We start from the raw sequence: 19,313 nt of genomic DNA, 5'->3' as shown, positions 1-19,313 counted from the left end.
CGAGTCTTATCTGTTTCACGGACAGAGTGGGGTGAAAACGGGGCACATTTGGAAGGGACGGGTGTTAAGTGTCTTTGAAAGAAACAATAGCAGGGGTTTGGTAATTAGGGGCACTTCCTCCTGTCTCCAACTGAAATGTAGAACTCTAGTAACCAAACAGCATTGGACCCCATTGACTTCCATTGTATGGACACTCGGAATACGAGACAAAGCCCCACTTTGTGTTTTCTCAAAATATTTTCTTTTGCGTTTCAGGTTTAGAATGACATGAGGGTGAATAAATAATGTGTTTAAGAATTTTAGGGTGACGACGAGGTAATGTGCTACATCACTAAACTATAATCATCCAAACTAAATGAATGAAACATCAAAATGTTCTTTTAATATAAATTGCATAAATAAAAAATTGGAACAGCAATGATGGGCTATTTCAACTGAAGTCACTTTCACAGATTATTTTGAAAGTGATCTAATTGTATTATTCTTGTGTTGGACATTATGCCATCACAATATCAACATGTGACTGTTGAAGTTTCCTGGTTTAAGAACGGTAAAGATTTGGGGGCCACCGTGGAGCCAGTTGTGTCTGCATAGGGGAGATTCACATTTGGCGTCCAAAAACGGCCACTAAAGAGGTTTAACTTCTGGTTTATTATGGAGCTTTGACCTCATTGTGATGCAGTTAAACGATCAGCGGAATAAAAAACTACAACAAATGAAGCTGACAAATATAAGGGCCGAAACAAGAATTGACTTCAGGCCTGAAATTTAAAATTAATAAAACAAAAGCCGGCCTAATGAGATTACAAATTCATTCAAATATTGAAATTGTACAGTCCTAAACCGTCATCCGGAAACGTGTGAGAGGATTACAAGCACATTACAGAGATAATATGTCAAATATGGTAACATAGTCCTTTTCTCATTAAAAAGATTAATAACAGGCACAGCTTTAATAATTTTTAATAACAGTTTTTATTACAATGTCTATAGGAGAAAAAAATAGGTCTTTCATCTACTCTCAAAGGATATGTGGGTTAACGTAGATTTAACTTCATTAAAAACGAATGGTGCAATAAAGAAAAATCACTGTTATCTGGTTATAAAGGCTCTTGTTGTAATTGATGTTCCAATGCAGAGATGCTGTTCCCATGGTGACCTGCTTTTATCATACTACCATCATTAATGCCAAGCAGAGTATGTCAAGAAAAAAGGGCTCCCCTCATATACATTTTTATTAAAAATTACTTGTATATTTATTGACCTTTTTAGCATGTTGTTATTTATTTTGAATGTTTATATATTATCAGGGATAAAATGAATATATCAGAAGAACTGCCTCAACGTCGTAGCCTAAGTTTACCTTAATGTGCAGATAAAAACAAAAGGTTCAATATGTTTGTCCTTTTATGCACTCTGTAGTCGGTGTAAATTGTTTTCAAGAGATTCTTTAAAAGTTAGCAGCCTGCCCTGTAGGCTATATTCAATTCCAACTATATTTAGTTTGTCTTCTGAATATAACTCTCACAGTCTCCTGCCTTATTATTGTGAAGGCTAAGAACAGAATTTCAATTATCTCTGCATGTTTACAAAAATACTGCAAAAACAGAAACAAAAACAATACGACACACTAAAATACTGTGCTCGTGTGAGGCATGACAGAGGTCTGCCGAAGCTTCTCAAAATTAGTGGAGAACAGAAGTTGCATGGTATATGCAGTATATGCACTTAGTTGTAAAATAAAATTTGTAAAACGTCAACGCCCCTCGCATGCCAGGGCCCAATGTACTGAGTCACCCTTTCCCCCTGTATGGAATAATTCCAAAAATTAACCCTTTTTTCCAATCCACCACCTTAACTCCATAAAAAGGGTTTGTGACAGCTTAACATTCCAGATACAATGTCAACGTCCTGTGTTTACAGAGTGATGCTTAAATCCAGTTTAACAGTTTTAAAAAACAGCCAATAAGTTGAAGAGCTTGTGTCGGTGTGAGATGGGGACCTTTCTGTTTATATCTCTGGCTCTTGGGGAATAAGTATCACATCTGCATAATTACCAAACTGTTATGAAAGCAGCATTACATAAGACACTAGAGGATGAGAGAGCACACGGAGGGAGAGCCATGTTTACAGACACCATAGATGACCAAAGCACATTTCCATCGTACTAAAAGCTTAGCCGAGGAGATTCAGTAAATGACATGCTGTGAATTTACTTTTATTTTTCCTTTAATACAGAGTGCACCACATCATTCCAAACCCCCCGAATATATCTAAGCAGTTTACAGCGTTTCCAAAGCAGTGGTGCTGGTGATCCGGGATTGAGGGCTGTGCTGATGAAATCTGGCAGAGCCGAACAGCAGCGAGGGGTTAGAAGCGGAGCAGTGAGCACTGCCTTAGGGGACAGAGAGACTCTACACTCCAGCTTTCTCTCCCTTACTTAAATTTCTGTTGAATCATGTAGATCCTGACTGCACCTCAGCTCCCTCTGCCCAACATGCACGAAGGGCCGCAACAATCAGAACACAGCAGGACACTTTTAGTCCACCTGTGAAACCACACAGCTGGGCTTATATTTACATAGGCAACGTATTTAAAGAGAAGAGGAATGACACTATTTTTCTAACAAGGTGTGAAAGGAACAGACGCTTGAGTTTTAGTGTTTGCTTGACGATAGCTTCACTCAAACAGTAAAATGCTCGTAAAATAAACTCCCAGAGAAACTCTGGAGGGATGAAGTTCGTGTGTTTTATATCCTCATACAGTGCAGACGCAGACAAAATCGACCACCATCACTCTTGCAGTATGATAAACTGTGCACCTCATTCACTCAGGCACGCAGAACAGCCAGATGACATATTTAACGTAAATAACAGGATTCTGCGTCCGCATCTAGTTACATGGACTCAATACGGTGCGCCATTGATTATTGTCACCCACAAACGCAACTCATACAAACACGCAGCTGTCTAATGCACCTACAGTATTCGTATTATTCATAGCACAGACCAATTTTTTAGTAGCACTGTTTTTATTTTCAAGTTAATAAAAAATAGTCTCCCACTTGTCCAATACAAAACGATTACAAGCGTCGAGCCCTGGGACAGATAAATTGCGTGTTACTCCAAACTGTTGCAGTGTCTAGTCGGATCCTGCTGTGCATCTGAGTCCAGAAGACAGCCTACCGCACAAAATCTGAGTTTTACCGGCAATGAACCCTTACTAGTACAAAAGTGATATATGAGAACTGTTCACAAGCGATAATAGAAAATGATGGATGAGTCATGTGCACCTGAGTTGTTGAATGAGATCTTCTCCCTCTTTAATAACATTGACAGTAAACTGCAGAGTAGTCTGCTGCTGCTGCCCGAAACGCTTGATCAGATCCTGAACGGCCTCCACAGACTCGGCGTAGACGTCGTCTAACAGCTCTTTCTGTAACTCTTCCAGCCACGTCCACAGCTACACACAAAAGACAAACATCTCAGTCTCTTAGAAGATCTATTAACTATGCATACAAGACTGATGTTGAGCATTCATAATTATGTCTGGTTTTGGATTTTACCTCTTTGACATGAGTGTGGAAAGCTACAGACATGTCCAGCAAGACCTTCCTTTGCTCCACACGTCTTACAAAATCCTGGATCCGGTCTTCCAACTGACGTGCGGCTTGATAGATCTCTTCAGGGTCACATTCGCCCGTCTGTGCTAACTGCTCGGCTGCCTCAAGCAGCTTGTCAGCATTGGTGTATGTATTCTGATACAAAGACGCACATTTGTAAGACATCATTGTAAGAAATGTGCATGTCTTGAGCCTTCTGAATTCCGTTACTGTATATTTTGAATTACTCTGTTTATCCATAAATGCACAAACAGCGAGACAGTCAGCTAGTTAAAATGAATATGCATCCCATCAGATGTATGTGGTAGAGATCAGCTCCACTTGACAAGAAATAATGCGTGGGAAGAAAACAGGAAACCCCCGTACAAAGGAAAGCGGAGGGGAAGGATGGGAAGATTTGAGCGTAGGCGGGAGTGGCAAACCTGAGCAACTTCCTCAAAGTCTTCGTGGCGTTTCTGCAGAGCTCTGGCGCGATGCAGAGACTTCCCCACCCCCGTGTGTTTACTGAGGAACGCCTCACCGTGGTTCTCAATCCAGTCGAGAACCTGCTCAGACACACACAGACAAAGCTAAAGTTAATTTGTGAGACAGTGGAGGATGTGTCCTTTCAAATGGTTTACAGTAATGGAAGTCAAATATAGAAATCATGACCAGACCGCAGAAAGGAAGATGGATTTTTTGCATATATGCCTGTGGTGAGCAAAGGGAGGGACGAGAGCCGTGAGGGAAAGGCGCATCTCTCACGGAGGAGCTCCGGAAGCATAAGAGAGGAGTGACAACAGGGAATTGCGAGAGATGACCAGGCCTGGACATTATGTTGCGTTTTATTATGTTTGTATTTTAAGTTCGTTTGATTGTTTGTTTATTTAATTAAAGATTGTTTTACGTTCGCCGGTTCCCACCTCCTTCCTTCCTTTTATGGATCTTTGTTACAATGCCCCATAATGGTGCCCTCTCTCTCTCTCTCTCATCACATTCCCAGCACCTGAATAGTGGTTTCCATGGCAACTCTTTCCCCTCAACCACAGAATTATCCATTCTGCATTCTCTCAGTCGAACACCTCTCTGCACCATAAACTGGCCCTGAACCTATTCAACTATGAACACAATTCACAGAAGCATGATGACGAGGACAGCGAGGTATCCTTAACTTAAAATTGCGTATGACTATTTCTGCTTATATGTCAACAATTATAATCGCAAAGAACTTTAGTCAAGATGTTGCGGTAGTGTTTTAAAGAGGCAACATTGACGGTAATTATACGCTAAACCAAAGCTGGATGAAAAAACTGCAGTCCTATACTCTCTCTCTTCTATACTCTATTTAACCCCAAAATATATATTATATATAGTAGATTTTTTTTAAAGATTTATTTGGAATTGAACACTCATTGATACAATGCATGTCAATGTTGGAACTGAACTTGTGAATTTTTATATTATATTTATATATTTGTGTGTTAAATTTTTTTGTATTTGTATATTTAATTATGTTTGTGTATTTTTATATGATGTTATAATTCTTTATATTTATTTATACATTTGTTTTTAAATTGAATTACATACATATTCAATTTATATATTTTTGTATTAAAATATTTATATATATATATATATATATAGGTTTTTATTTAATATCCAATTAAAGTGTGCTTAATAGTAGAAAACACCGGTTGCCTTTAAAACCCTTTAATTTATTCAAGCACACAATTCTTTGCATTTTCTCCTTCATCCTTCCAGCCCATTGTATCTCCTGAATGCTTTTTTTTATCTTCCCCCAAGGGCATTATGAAATACCACATGCTGTTCTCAGCACTACACCCCTACCCACACCTATCTAGTAATGGATTTCCAGGTGAATGAGTGTGTTTTTACCTGCTGAACATCCTGTTGAAATACACACAGCTGTAAACGCTGGTGCAGCCGGACCTTACGGTGTTGCCAGATGTTCTCCAGCTGTCTCTGGTGATGCAGAACCTCATGGATGATGTCCAGAACATGGTGGACAGCTTTGGAATAATTGGCAGATGCCGTCAACGAATCAGAGCTGCCAGGGGTCAAGGGACGCTGAAGCTTGTCCAGTAAGGCTTTTCCATCTTGGCTCACCTGTAGGAGGGTGGGACCACAATGAGATAATGATGAGGTTAAATTAAATCTCTGGCTCTTAACACTGCTTGGATTTTTATAATAAATATAATTAGCAAAAACTGCTACTGTAGAACTGCCTCTAATTGGTATAATGTGCTAGTACAAATTACTTGAGGATCAATTAACTTCAAAAGGTTTAAGAGTGCCTGGTAATTTAATGATTAACACACATCCACACGAACGCAGTACTGTACCTCAGAGTAGGCAGCTGTGATGTGTTCATACAAGCCTTGATGATGGTGGATGGCATCCTCCAGGTCCTGTAGCTCGGAGGGTAGATCCCCTTCTCCACACGCCTTACACCACAAGTCGACATTACTCATGTACTGAAGAAACACGAAAGCATTTATTGTAGAATGACATTATCCATACAGGTAATAATATAAACAAGAATAAAACATACTGCATTTTATTCGTTTTTTCATAATGTTAAGTTTAGCCATCTTATTTATTGACCATTTTCTCAAAACAGTATACCCTAAAACAAGAGATGCACCGATATTAACCAAATTAAACTCATTGGCATATCGGTTATAGCGTGAACAAGCACACATAACAAAATACTCTTAATTAAATAACTATTATACTTTGTGAATTTTTTTATAACGTAGGCCTGTTAAATGTCAAAATCCATGTTTAATGCAAATGAGCTGAAGAATTCCACAATCTTCTACGCGTTTTAGGGTTGTTCAACGATTAATTGCAATTAATTGCATCCAGAATAAAAGTTTGTGCTTTGATGATACATGTCTGTTTTCTGTGCATATTTATTTTGTATTTATAAACACATATATGTACATATTTAGGAAATATTGGCGTGTATATATTGGCGTCATTTTGGCGTGTATATATTAATATTTATTTACAATTTAAATTACACATTTCTTATTCATTATTTTTATATTCTTCTTAAATATATGCATGTATTGTGTATGTGTTTATAAAAACAAAATGAATATGCACAGTACATATATTATGTAAACACAAACTTTGAATCTGGATGTGATTAATCGTTCAACCCCAAGTTTTCTGTTTTAATGACAATAGTTTATAAAAACAAGAGATGAATATCTAAATTAGCAAATAGCCGTGTTAAAATCATTGGCGAACCAAATCTGTGAAGCCTAAACCAAAACCACAACAGATAAATTCTACCATCTGAATTGATCAAATTACACCACAACATGAGTTTTAAATGTAAGCCATCACCACTCTTATGCATTGTTGTCAGAATTGTTTTAAATTTCTACAGTATATGAACCTCTAACATCAAAATAATTAATGTACAGTACAATAATAATTGAAACTATGAAATAAGGAGAGATTAAAGCAAGGATGCTTCAAATGCTGGACTCTGAATTTCAAGTGTTCTTTCATGTCCATCACCCAGTTCCTCAGAACTCAAACAGAATCCCAAGCATGAGGTGTGCAGAAGCCAGTCTGACATCTAAAGGGATGCTCACAAGAATATTAATCTCCACGAGCCTTCATCGTGTGGCGATCTGTACTCTGCTTAATGAAATTATCTTGTGTTGATTTTTCCTGCTGAGTTTGTATTTGTTATTCTGAGTATCTCAAAGCCAAATGAGCACAGAGTTTGATTATCATTAGCTTTTAACAGCACGTGCACTCCCATTCTTATTATCTCTTGCTCCTTAAGTAACTCTACAACCTCATTTCTCCTGCAGTCTAGCCGATCTCATGTCACATTGATAAACACAAGTCCCCGATGACGGTCTTCAGTTATCATAAAGATGATGTTGTTGCATTGTCTCTAACCTGGTCGCATTTCTGGTGGAAAGCAGCGGACATCTCCAGCAGGGCGCTCCTCTCGTCCAGAGCGGCAGCGAAAGCTTTCCACTCCTGCTCCAGCTGACCTGAGATCTGTTTGATCTGCTGGGACGCGTAGTGGCCCGCCTCCAGCAGCCGGTTTCCCACCGACATAATGCGGTTTATGTTTACGTAAACATTCTGCAGGATCGTGACAGAATATAAAAAGTAGTTATGCTGGTGCAAATTCTGTTTTAGACCAAATACGTTCGACATAAAAATCTGAAGAAAAAAAAATGTAGAAAGGAAAAAAGGACTATCCAGGCATGGTTGCATTATCACCCCGGGTGTGCATTTACTTTCAATTACTGACTGTGTGTTCACATAGAGCGCGAATGAGGCGTCAAAAACGCGCTATTCGCGAGTAGTTTGACGCTTGAACATTTTGTGTTTACTCGCTTCATTCGCGTCATTCGCTTCATTCGCGTCATTCGCGCTATTCGCGCGTGAAAAACGCGTCATTCGCGCTATTCGCGTCATTCGCGAGTGAAATTCGCTTCACAATGTTTTTACAATTTACCGGATTCTCCGACCTCCTCACTCACTTTCTTCCAAGCAAGATCCTTTTTATTCCTATTTTTATGAACACGTATCATATAGCTCCGGGTGTCCACACACTGAGATGAGCGTGTCCTCCATTTTTTATTTCTGCCTCTGCTCGCTATGTCGTCTACGTCACTACTCAAGCAGGCTCCTGATTGGTTAACGCGGCGCGAATTTCCGCCAAAGTTCAGATTTTTCAACTCGCGCGATTCGCGCAATTCGCGTCATTCGCTTCATTCGCGTGATTCGCGCAATTCGCGTCATTCGCGCAATTCGCGTCATTCGCGCCGCCTCATTCGCGCTATTCGCGCCGCAAGCGCGTCTATCGCGTCTTTACATTGACTTAACATGTAAATCACTCGCGCTTGACGCCTCATTCGCGCTCTGTGTGAACACACAGTTAGGAGTTTGTCGTCCATTGTTTTTTACATAGCGCTCTGATACACAAATGTGGGGTAACTCGCAAACAAATGTCAAACCGTTTCCCAACGTATTCTATACTGGGCACATCATATTTCCAGCATATAATGTTTTCCTGTCAGTAATGCCTCGCCTGCAGATTCTTGTCTGTTTATTATGCTATACATTTCTCATGGGGCGGAGATCCCTAGAATGATTACTTTCTTGCAGATCAATATCTGAAAGCTCCAGCTTAGCCTAAATTCAAAAAGAGCTTGTTGAAAATGCGAAATGAATTTCTAGTGTGTTTCATCATGTTTGTTTTCTCGGATAGTTTAAAAAGCTCTTCATTTGTAATAGTGTGGCACAAGGGGACTTTAAACTTGAATGCTAATAAGGAAGCAAGACCATTAGTTATGTAGATCTTAAAAACATCAAATAATGACACATAAAATTTACACAGAAGCTTAAGACTCTATCATTCATTACGTACAGTACCAATAGAAGGACTTGAGCTAAGGCACAATATTCTTCAATCTTCTTTCTGCCTCTTTTAACAGGAAGTGATCAATACATCTCACTGCAGTAATGGGTCTTTTAAAGGGCCCACAGCTGGTGGGCGACCACCCAAACAGGAAGCACTTAGATGGCTCACTGCCTATGCTTGATCTGTGATTAAATGATGAGTCACCATCACTGAATACAGACAAAGGTGTTACATCATCCCATTTAAACTTTAACCTTTAATAAGCAAAGAAATGGTATGCGCAAGAAAAACATTAAGGTGTCAGAATGAAATAAGGTAGTGTTGGTGGATCCAGAATGTAAGTACTGATGCAACAAGAGATAAATTAATACATAATTGATATATATATAGATTAATTAGATTATTTATGAATATCACCATTATCTATAAGTCAACAAGTAGAAGCTGTTGAACACTGTTTGTTTGATCATGAGGTCCAAAACATCAGATCGTCTATTGTGAATGTGTTTTGCACCCAAAGCTTTACTTGAGCTAATATAGATTCCTGTTGAATAGTTTTCAAGCTCCTTACCATGCAGTTCATGGCGAAATGGTTGTGTTGGGTTTGCAGCTCCATGGCGTGCGGGTGGTTGTTGCCGATCTCTGTGTAACTTGCCAGAAACAGCCCTTTGTTGTGCATGATCCAGTCAAACATCTGCAGAGATAGATACAGAAATCACACGCACGTTCGAACGGAGGCTTTTTAACGTAAATGTGCATATGAGCTTATAATACAAAGAATCCCATAGAGCGCTCGTTTTGGCACATGCTTCGTTGTGTTCATACAGCTGATAAAAATAAAAATCTGAAAAATGACCCATTTCTCAAGAGCTGGTATCCTAGCAACATGCCATCTTCCACCCACTAGGAGAGGCCTATAGATGAATCAGTGAAAACTTCTTTAAATGTAAGTGCAGCTTTAGATGGAATCAAAACAGTTTGCTTTCATTCAAATAATTAAAATATAATACATTATACTCAAAAATCTTTTTTTCATGCAGTAAAGAATTTACAATGGAAGTTAATGGTGCCATATACTTTCAGTCAAAGTATAAAGTAAGGTTAGTATTTTTGCATGACAGAACTTGCACGAGCAGTTGTTTTCAATTTAATAATATTAAAAAATATATTATAAAATCATATATTCATATATTAAAAATATAAGAATGTTAAGAATGTATATTAAGAATGAATAAAAACGGAGGAATACGTCTTAATGCCAATACCTCTTGTATTGCACCTGGATCATTTCAATTTATGTTCTGTGCTCCCATTCATTTCTTTTTATTACTGTCGATCGATTACAAAAATTAATCTCACTAATCACACATGTTTTCTGTGATTAATCACAATTAATCGCACATTACATTCATGTTTTTAAATATACTTTTACATTTCCATTAATTTTATTTAACATGTGAAAATGATGTTGTTATAAAATGAAAATGCTAATAATAATCTTTTGTGTTTTTGTTCATTCAAGAACGAAAGAGAACTTAACACTGGTGCGCTGTCTGACAGAGATTCACTGACGCAGCCTTTAGCCCATGACTGTATACACCAGACTATACTGTAGCGTTGCACCGCATCCCGCAGCTAGAAGCTGTCTATCAATACTGAACGCATTCAAATCACACTTTAAAGGTTTATAAAGTAACGCTACACAAAGCATGACAAAATAAACAGATGCTGCATTAATTGCGTTAAATATTAACGCAATAGGCTAATTTTTTTAAACCTGAAAAATAATAGCATTAATACCTATTTTCTGAAGATTAAAACCTACACACTGTCAACTACACAAACAATGCAACTTCTAAAACATGAGCTACAGTACTTCCTGTTTTACAATCTCACCTTCTCAGCATCCTGCTCAAACAGTCTGAGTTGAAAGCACTGGTCCAACTGCAGCTTGCGGACATGCCAGGCCTGGTTCAGGTTCTGCCTTGTGCTGTGGAGCTTTTCCAGAAGACCTGAGATGCGGGGCACCAGGCCCTGGGTGTCAGCATTGGGCTGTCCCTGCCCATCTCTCTGCCCCGGCGGTACAGGCACAGTTCGGTTAGAGTAGCTCTCGCTACTCTGGATCCTCTGCAGAAGTCTCTGACCCTCGCTGTCCACCTCTTCCACCGGGGCCTTCATCACCTTCTTCTTCAAAGCCGCATGTTCCTCTATCATGCGCCGGGCACCCTCCAAATCCTGCGGGAAGTCTTTGCGTGTGACGGTTTCTTGCATTTCCTCCAGGCGGGCGAGCAGGTGCCGGGCATTGCCCGTGAAGTCCTCGAAGGCCACACGGATTTCGATCCACTCCTCGTGGTTGTAGTCCAGGCTGCCCTCAAAATCGGACGTCAACTGAGATTGGTCCACTACCTTCGATAAGCCCTCCAGGGACACCATGGTGGTCTGAAGAACAGATGAATGGAAGATTTATTGAAAGGAAAACGGAGATGATAACAGAGAACAGGGGAGGGAGGGGTGGAATATGAAAATCAATATGCATAGCACCAGAACGCACTTCTTACAACTCTGAATCCTCGGTGAAATGATGCACCCATTCCAGGCAATGTTAATGACCAGAAAGGCGAGACAGACATTTTTAACCGGGGGTATAAATCTAATTTCATACAGCCACTCAAGGACCGCCTGGGGGCTAAACTACCTAGAGACAGACAGACTCCCAGCTTGAAGCCGAAGGGCGTCAGTAAGGGCGATATCATGGCTATAATGGCAGTAACACAAACTAGCAGTCAAGTTTTAACTACCTGAAGCAAGATTGAGGATTTAGAAATCTGTAAAAATGTGTTTATGTTAAATGTATATACAGTTTCGGTGGCAACAACATAAATAAACATTATGTGGCCCAAACCTCATGTTTGGTAGACCTACACAAAAGCATATATTTGGAGAAATTTTAATTCACTTAATAATTTTATCCTAAGATTTCTTAAAGAATAGTTTTCACACCTCTATTAATCCATTTAGTTTTGACCGCTCATATCAAATATTGACCATTTTGGTTAACATGCTTTATCCAAGAGCACAACAGAACAGAGGTATTCTTTCTACAGATGAACTGACGGGAAAACAAATGTGAGCGGGTGGGCTTTAGCCATGAGAGAACAGCAAAGAGCGGAGGTGTGCATCTCTTTTGTAAAGCCTAGGTAAACGCAGCCCATCGCTATTCATCATTTCAAGACCAGCTGGCATACAGGCATCCACGGTTTGTCACAAGCACACATCAGGACGAGCATTCTGCCCATTAGTCCATTAACAGTAACAAAAATAATGTTTTTTTTATTAATAACGCATTTGTTTTTTTTGCCTTCTGCTCATACTTTGTTGTTCAGTGATTATGAGAAATATGGCATGTCGTAACCGGTGGGCGAGATGAGAGCTTGCAGCCGTTCCCATGACAAATTCTTTGACCCTGCCCACCAGAAACATTTCATGTGTTGTGTTAAACACTTGTTTGGACTTACATGGACCACCAGATGGTAGGGAGTGCTGATCCTCCTACAGAAAATCACTCAGAATACCACATATAATGTGAGCAAAACTGTAAAACGGGGCTAAAGGGCTGATGATGACCTGTGTTTGGTCAATGTACTGTATCAAAAGTCAAGATTTAAGGGAAATCCTCAACTCCTTCACTGGGGGAAAGCTATATTATTTCAGCCATACAGTAGGTGTTAAAAAAATTATTTAACATGAATTAGACATAATGTTTGGTAATCAAAACTAATGTTGCATTCACATCATGTCGAAGTTCCTGTGATTATGAGTTTCAGACAAATCATCAGAAGAATCAGTCATGTGATTTATATTTTACCTTTATTTGGAAGCTGAAAATTTTAAGTGATAGTTGCCCCAAAAAGTTTGTCATCATTTACTCACCCTCTTGTCATTTCAAACCTATTAGACTGTCTTTCTTCTAAAGAACACTATAGAAGGTATTTTAAAGAAAGCTGGTAACCGGACAGCGCCGGCAAGTCAATGGTTGCCGGTTAACAACATGTTTCAAAAAATCCTCTTTTGTGTTCTGCAGAAGAAAGTCCTAATGGACTAATGTAACACGAGCAATAATATTGATCCATGGGCACTCGCTAACTCACTCTTACACACACACACACACCTTCTCCTAAAATAAAAACTAGCGCCGGCTAGCAGCAGCAGCAGCCACAGCAGCAGTAGATCAGGAGGAACTTTCGCGGCTCTATTACTGAAAATAAAGTTACACCTCGTGCATGACAGCGCAATCTGTAACCGAGAGAAATGCGGAAAAATATGGCAAAAGCATTTCTGCTGCATCAACATTTACAACCACACACCATCCCTCCCTCCCTCCCTCCCACACACACAGAACATCAACACACACACACTCCCACATGAGCAGAGCTGCCTTCATACACACACGCACACACACAAACGCAGATCTGATGTCACTGACAAACCAGCTGCTGATTAATTCATACGATTAAAAAAACATTTAGGAATCAACAAACTGAAATGTTATCAACAAAAGTCATTATGTGTAAGTTGGTTAGCACTTGTAGAAGTGCGCTCTCCGTTTCATCTCGAACTGCAACAAATCAGCACTTAGGAAGATTAATAACTGTATTGAATTAATCAGCATATAATAATGAATTACTGCGGAAGAGTGTGTACAGTAGTACTGGATATGATGCAGCGAAGAAGGATAAGCCGTTGGTGATGAGAACAGCCACAAGCAATCGGGGTGGGACGTTAGATCAAATATTCAATGTGTATTGATCCTGAGAGCAACATAAAATGACGCATTGGAATTATTCTATCGTTTAATTTTTATTTGCATTATGGTTCCTTTCTATGTCTCATAACTCGGGTATGTTAAAATATTTAAAAAATACTTCTTTAAAAAGACATCTTTAAATATTTGTGTGAACAATCACTTAAAAGCATTTTCTCACTCTCTTGTCATTACAAACCTGTATGACTTTCTTCCTTCTGCAAAACACAGAAGATATTTTAAAGAATATTGGTAACCTTAACCAGTAAGTCAATGGGTACCACCCTGGTTCGGTTTCCAACATTCTTCAAAACATCATCTTTTGTGTTCTGCGGATAAGTCAAACAGGTTTGAAATGACAAGAGGATGAATAAAGGATGACGGAATTTTTGGATTAACTATGCCTTGAAGAGCATCTTTAAGAAGATGTGAATAAGATCAAAATATCAGTTTGAATAAATCCATAAAAATGTCAAATTCAACTGTTAAGTGTCTGTCATCATTCAAAAATGTTTATTAAATTCTGCATTCACGTACAAAAAATAATATGGTGCGAACTACAGGTGGTAATTGCAGTTTATTACCATTCCGCCCTACATATAAAAATAATATTTCATGTAGTAAATAAATGTTTTACATTAAACATTTTAATGATGCTAGTCAACAGTGCTTTAGGTTCCAAATGACGCTCCTGCAAATGCTGCAAACATAAATTTAAGGATGCATACTGAATATCACCCAGCCCTGAGTACGATGCAGTGATGGAGGGTGAGTCCCCTTACGATCACAATATCCACCCACAGCTACACACACTCCAACCGCTTGCAAGCAAAACATCAAAACATATCCCTACCTCGAACTCAAACTTGGAGCTACCAAAGTTGGTCCTCTGTTTTTGCCAGAAGTTGTCTGGTTTGATGATGAGGGCGACGTGGATGCAGCAGGGAAACGATTCCTGTAGGATCTTCAGCAGAGGCTTAATGGAATCCCACTTGGAGCCACGCATGTCCACGATGACTGTGAAGCCATGTTTGCACACGTCCTCGCTGGGGAGCAAGAGAGAGAACAAAATATGAGCTTTTTAATATTCTTTGCATTATGTAATCCATGGTGCATCCCTCCCAGCTGAACGACACCATTAGAAACCAGCACAACTGCTGTGGACGAATACAACAGTACACAAGCAGCTACGCAATTAAAGAAAAATGATTGCGGTGAAAAGATCAATGCAAATATGACAAACGTGGCCGACAGAACTAACGCCAAAACAGGGCTTACCCACAAAGCACAGCCGCAAAACACAGAGCATCATCAAGTGAGGTCGAGACTTTCAATGCATTGTATCACTTCCTCAAAGCAGCAAATCACTGTAGTTTGCACTGAATTCCACAATCTCTCTCAAGCTGCTTTCATTGAAACATCTGTCTGTCCAATTTCGCCAAAGCGGACCGAACGACGCGCCTGGAACGACGAGCTGTGCATATCCACGCAGACAAACACACAGCCAGTCTGACTGCGACACTGTTTTCCTCTTTCTCACTCTCTCGCTCGCTCCCGCCCTCTCTTGCTCGCTCTCCCTCCCACTTTTCTGCACACTTGCCTGCTCACCATCTCTAAAGATGCATGCCTCTCTTCTTGATCAAGATAGATATCTCTACCATCTTTCTGTGTTTGTTTTCTTTTTTAGAGGATGTGTCTATAGAGGATTGATCTTGTTCTCTCTTTCAGTGTGGGTGCAGGGGACAGAGTTGTGAGTGAGGGTGAGGATGATGATGAGGAGGAAGAGCTCTTCTTGATCATGCCCACGCTGCCTTCCCACCAACCTCGTTTCTTGTTTCGCTCGTATTTAAATTTCTGCTTCCTCAAATAAAATGAGAAAGCCCATGTGAGACAATTCAATGCATTGTAACTGGATAGGAAACATGTAGTATTAAAAATGGCATAGTGCAGTTGCTGAATTCGCACTATGACAAATTGCTTGGGATGCTTCGTATGGATAAAAGCATCTGCTAAATGAATAATCTGTGGAAAGAAAGGATGGGAATTGTATGGGAATTCACAGAATTATTGTCAACATTTCTTTTAGGTTTTAAGCTTTCAGGTCTGGATTCATTCAAAAGAAATTCGTTTTTCATGCAAACGTCATAGGATAATACAATAAAAAGATGTGTAGCCCTTTGCTTACAGTCCTGTCCTACATGTACATGCTTTCAAACAGTGTAACTACTAGACTTCTGCCGGTATTCAAGAATAAAGTTTATCGTGATAATTGATTTGCGCAATATTGTTACCGTGGGCAATGCAAAATCCTGTGAATAATTCTAGATAATATGATTTCTCGGAAATAACAGAATCTTAATTCTCTCAATGAATCAAAATTCAGAATATTATCCAACCCATGTTCTTGACGAACAAGTGTACCTATAATGGATAGATACCAATAATCTTCCCAGCCAAATAAGTTATCTTTAGACTGATAATGAGAAGAATATATATATATATATATATTTACACTGTCCTTTCGAAACCTCAGGGTAAGGCAAGTGCCTCACAATAGCCCTGCCCCAGCGAATCGTCAGTACATTTGATCTTTTTACTGGAAGGCAGGACTTTCTTCACTACAGAGGCAATATTGAACAATGTATTCCTCACCATTAATTGTAATCGCAGTGCCTCTATATAGACATACTTATATATATATATATTGTTAATATATGATGAGTTTGGTTCCAAAATGAGATAACTAAAAAAATCTAAAATCATGTTTTCATTGTGTCTTAATTATTATTAGCAACGATAATATATGGTTTATGGCATTTTTTTGTAAATAGGTTTCAGAAGGACAGCAGTGACATGAAATTGTGCTATTGTCATTTTTAAACGCAACACAATACCATGATATTAGCTTACATCTAGAGAGCTTTCGCAATAGTCACATGCCTAGAAAATACTAGGTACCCTGAACCTAAACCATATTAACTTCTTTTTGTTATCAAGAATTCTCTGTATGTGCACTGTAAATGCACATACAGCAAAATAAAGTGCAACCAAAAGATGTGTTATCTTATTACTATCGTTGCACAATTTCAAGCAACCCATCTGAAAAGGGAAAATTTTGGAAACTGTTTAATGTCCTGCTGTGAAAACAGCGCAGTACCAAAGCATTACAGAAGTATTTAAAACAATGGTGTTTCATCCATTGCAGACAATCTCCGACAATAAAACTCATCAGTATCCTCTCAATTCCCAATCCTACACACAGTATGGTTTTAAAGCAGCCAGCTGTGGTGTTCTCTGCTCTACAGTCTTTCAGAAGAACTAAAGGATAAGAACACTATAAACATTAGGGCTGCAACAATTAGTCGATAATAATCGATAATGAAAATAGTTATCGATTAGTTGGTCTGTGACGTCACTTGCGAGCTGCACAGTTATAAATCAAGCACGTCTTCCTTTTTAATATTACCATTTTAGACTTGTCTCTACGTGCATTTGTCTCTGTGCAGCACAAAACTGAGCTGTTTTAAAGTCAGATGTGTCTCTCTGTGAATGCGTCTCTCCTGGCAGTTTTAAAGTCAAACATGTGTCTCCGTGCAGCGCGAGGTGCGCAGTTTTAAAGTCAGACGTGTCTCTCCGTGCGGCACAAGTTGCACAGTTTAAAGTCAGACGTGTCTCTCCGTGCGGCACAAGTTGCACAGTTTAAAGTCAGACGTGTCTCTCCGTGCGGCACAAGTTGCACAGTTTAAAGTCAGACGTGTCTCTCCGTGCGGCACAAGTTGCACAGTTTAAAGTCAGACGTGTCTCTCCGTGCGGCACAAGTTGCACAGTTTAAAGTCAGACGTGTCTCTCCGTGCGGCACAAGTTGCACAGTTTAAAGTCAGACGTGTCTCTCCGTGCGGCACAAGTTGCACAGTTTAAAGTCAGACGTGTCTCTCCGTGCGGCACAAGTTGCACAGTTTAAAGTCAGACGTGTCTCTCCGTGCGGCACAAGTTGCACAGTTTAAAGTCAGACGTGTCTCTCCGTGCGGCACAAGTTGCACAGTTTAAAGTCAGACGTGTCTCTCCGTGCGGCACAAGTTGCACAGTTTAAAGTCAGACGTGTCTCTCCGTGCGGCACAAGTTGCACAGTTTAAAGTCAGACGTGTCTCTCCGTGCGGCACAAGTTGCACAGTTTAAAGTCAGACGTGTCTCTCCGTGCGGCACAAGTTGCACAGTTTAAAGTCAGACGTGTCTCTCCGTGCGGCACAAGTTGCACAGTTTAAAGTCAGACATGTGTCTCCGTGCAGCGCGAGGTGCGCAGTTTTAAAGTCAGACGTGTCTCTCCGTGCGGCACAAGTTGCACAGTTTAAAGTCAGACGTGTCTCTCCGTGCGGCACAAGTTGCACAGTTTAAAGTCAGACGTGTCTCTCCGTGCGGCACAAGTTGCACAGTTTAAAGTCAGACGTGTCTCTCCGTGCGGCACAAGTTGCACAGTTTAAAGTCAGACGTGTCTCTCCGTGCGGCACAAGTTGCACAGTTTAAAGTCAGACGTGTCTCTCCGTGCGGCACAAGTTGCACAGTTTAAAGTCAGACGTGTCTCTCCGTGCGGCACAAGTTGCACAGTTTAAAGTCAGACGTGTCTCTCCGTGCGGCACAAGTTGCACAGTTTAAAGTCAGACGTGTCTCTCCGTGCGGCACAAGTTGCACAGTTTAAAGTCAGACGTGTCTCTCCGTGCGGCACAAGTTGCACAGTTTAAAGTCAGACGTGTCTCTCCGTGCGGCACAAGTTGCACAGTTTAAAGTCAGACGTGTCTCTCCGTGCGGCACAAGTTGCACAGTTTAAAGTCAGACGTGTCTCTCCGTGCGGCACAAGTTGCACAGTTTAAAGTCAGACGTGTCTCTCCGTGCGGCACAAGTTGCACAGTTTAAAGTCAGACGTGTCTCTCCGTGCGGCACAAGTTGCACAGTTTAAAGTCAGACATGTCTCTCCGTGCAGCGCATGACAAAATTGTATATTATATTAGCAAAACGCAATTTGTGGCTAAAAACACAGATTTTGGGGGAATACTTAGTTCAGAGGTGGGAAGTAAGGAAGTACATTTACATGTACCTTAGGACACTTTTTGAGTATCTACTATACTCCAGTTGAATGTTTTCTGGATAACTTTTACTGTACTTCGCTACATTTGAATAACACAAATCTCACTTTTCATGCCACAAAAAAAAGGTTTCCTTGGCTTGGTAAGTTGCAGCCCAAATAAACATCACAGTGTGTTTTCTGCAGCTGCCCTGTACATGAGCAACCGTACTCATACTCCAGCTAATGGACCCTAAACACAGCACAAACAAATGTGTTTAGAGAGCATGCCCGCTCGACACATCTGTTTTCAGGGGAACTTAACCGGAAAGCCGACCTGACCGCCTCAAGTACAACAAAACTTAAAGGTAAAGACGCAATATCAGTAGTTTGCAGGTAAATTATAGATCAATGAGGAGAACCGAGC

At 40.0% G+C, this 19,313-nt stretch overlaps 1 protein-coding gene across 3 annotated transcripts in view; it reads right to left on the bottom strand.

Moving 5' to 3' along the window:
- The window catches only part of trioa (trio Rho guanine nucleotide exchange factor a), a 70,439-nt gene that overhangs the window by 22,586 nt on the left and 28,540 nt on the right, over positions 1 to 19,313 (bottom strand). For 2 of the 3 annotated variants that reach the window (XM_079484010.1, XM_079484011.1), the window contains exons 5-13: positions 14,684 to 14,876; positions 10,926 to 11,468; positions 9,601 to 9,723; positions 7,550 to 7,741; positions 5,965 to 6,096; positions 5,498 to 5,728; positions 4,045 to 4,167; positions 3,566 to 3,757; positions 3,293 to 3,462 (exon numbers count right to left, since the gene is read on the bottom strand). In XM_079484010.1, coding sequence (XP_079340136.1) covers positions 3,293 to 3,462; positions 3,566 to 3,757; positions 4,045 to 4,167; positions 5,498 to 5,728; positions 5,965 to 6,096; positions 7,550 to 7,741; positions 9,601 to 9,723; positions 10,926 to 11,468; positions 14,684 to 14,876 — 1,899 coding nt within the window. Of the gene's footprint in view, positions 1 to 3,292; positions 3,463 to 3,565; positions 3,758 to 4,044; positions 4,168 to 5,497; positions 5,729 to 5,964; positions 6,097 to 7,549; positions 7,742 to 9,600; positions 9,724 to 10,925; positions 11,469 to 14,683; positions 14,877 to 15,108; positions 15,219 to 19,313 lie in introns of those variants that run through there. The other variant, XM_079484012.1, reaches the window with a different exon arrangement.

Source organism: Barbatula barbatula (assembly GCF_947034865.1).
Source record: "Barbatula barbatula genome assembly, chromosome: 21".
Taxonomy (NCBI): Eukaryota; Metazoa; Chordata; class Actinopteri; order Cypriniformes; family Nemacheilidae; genus Barbatula; species Barbatula barbatula.
This window is presented reverse-complemented; position numbering and strand designations above follow the sequence as displayed.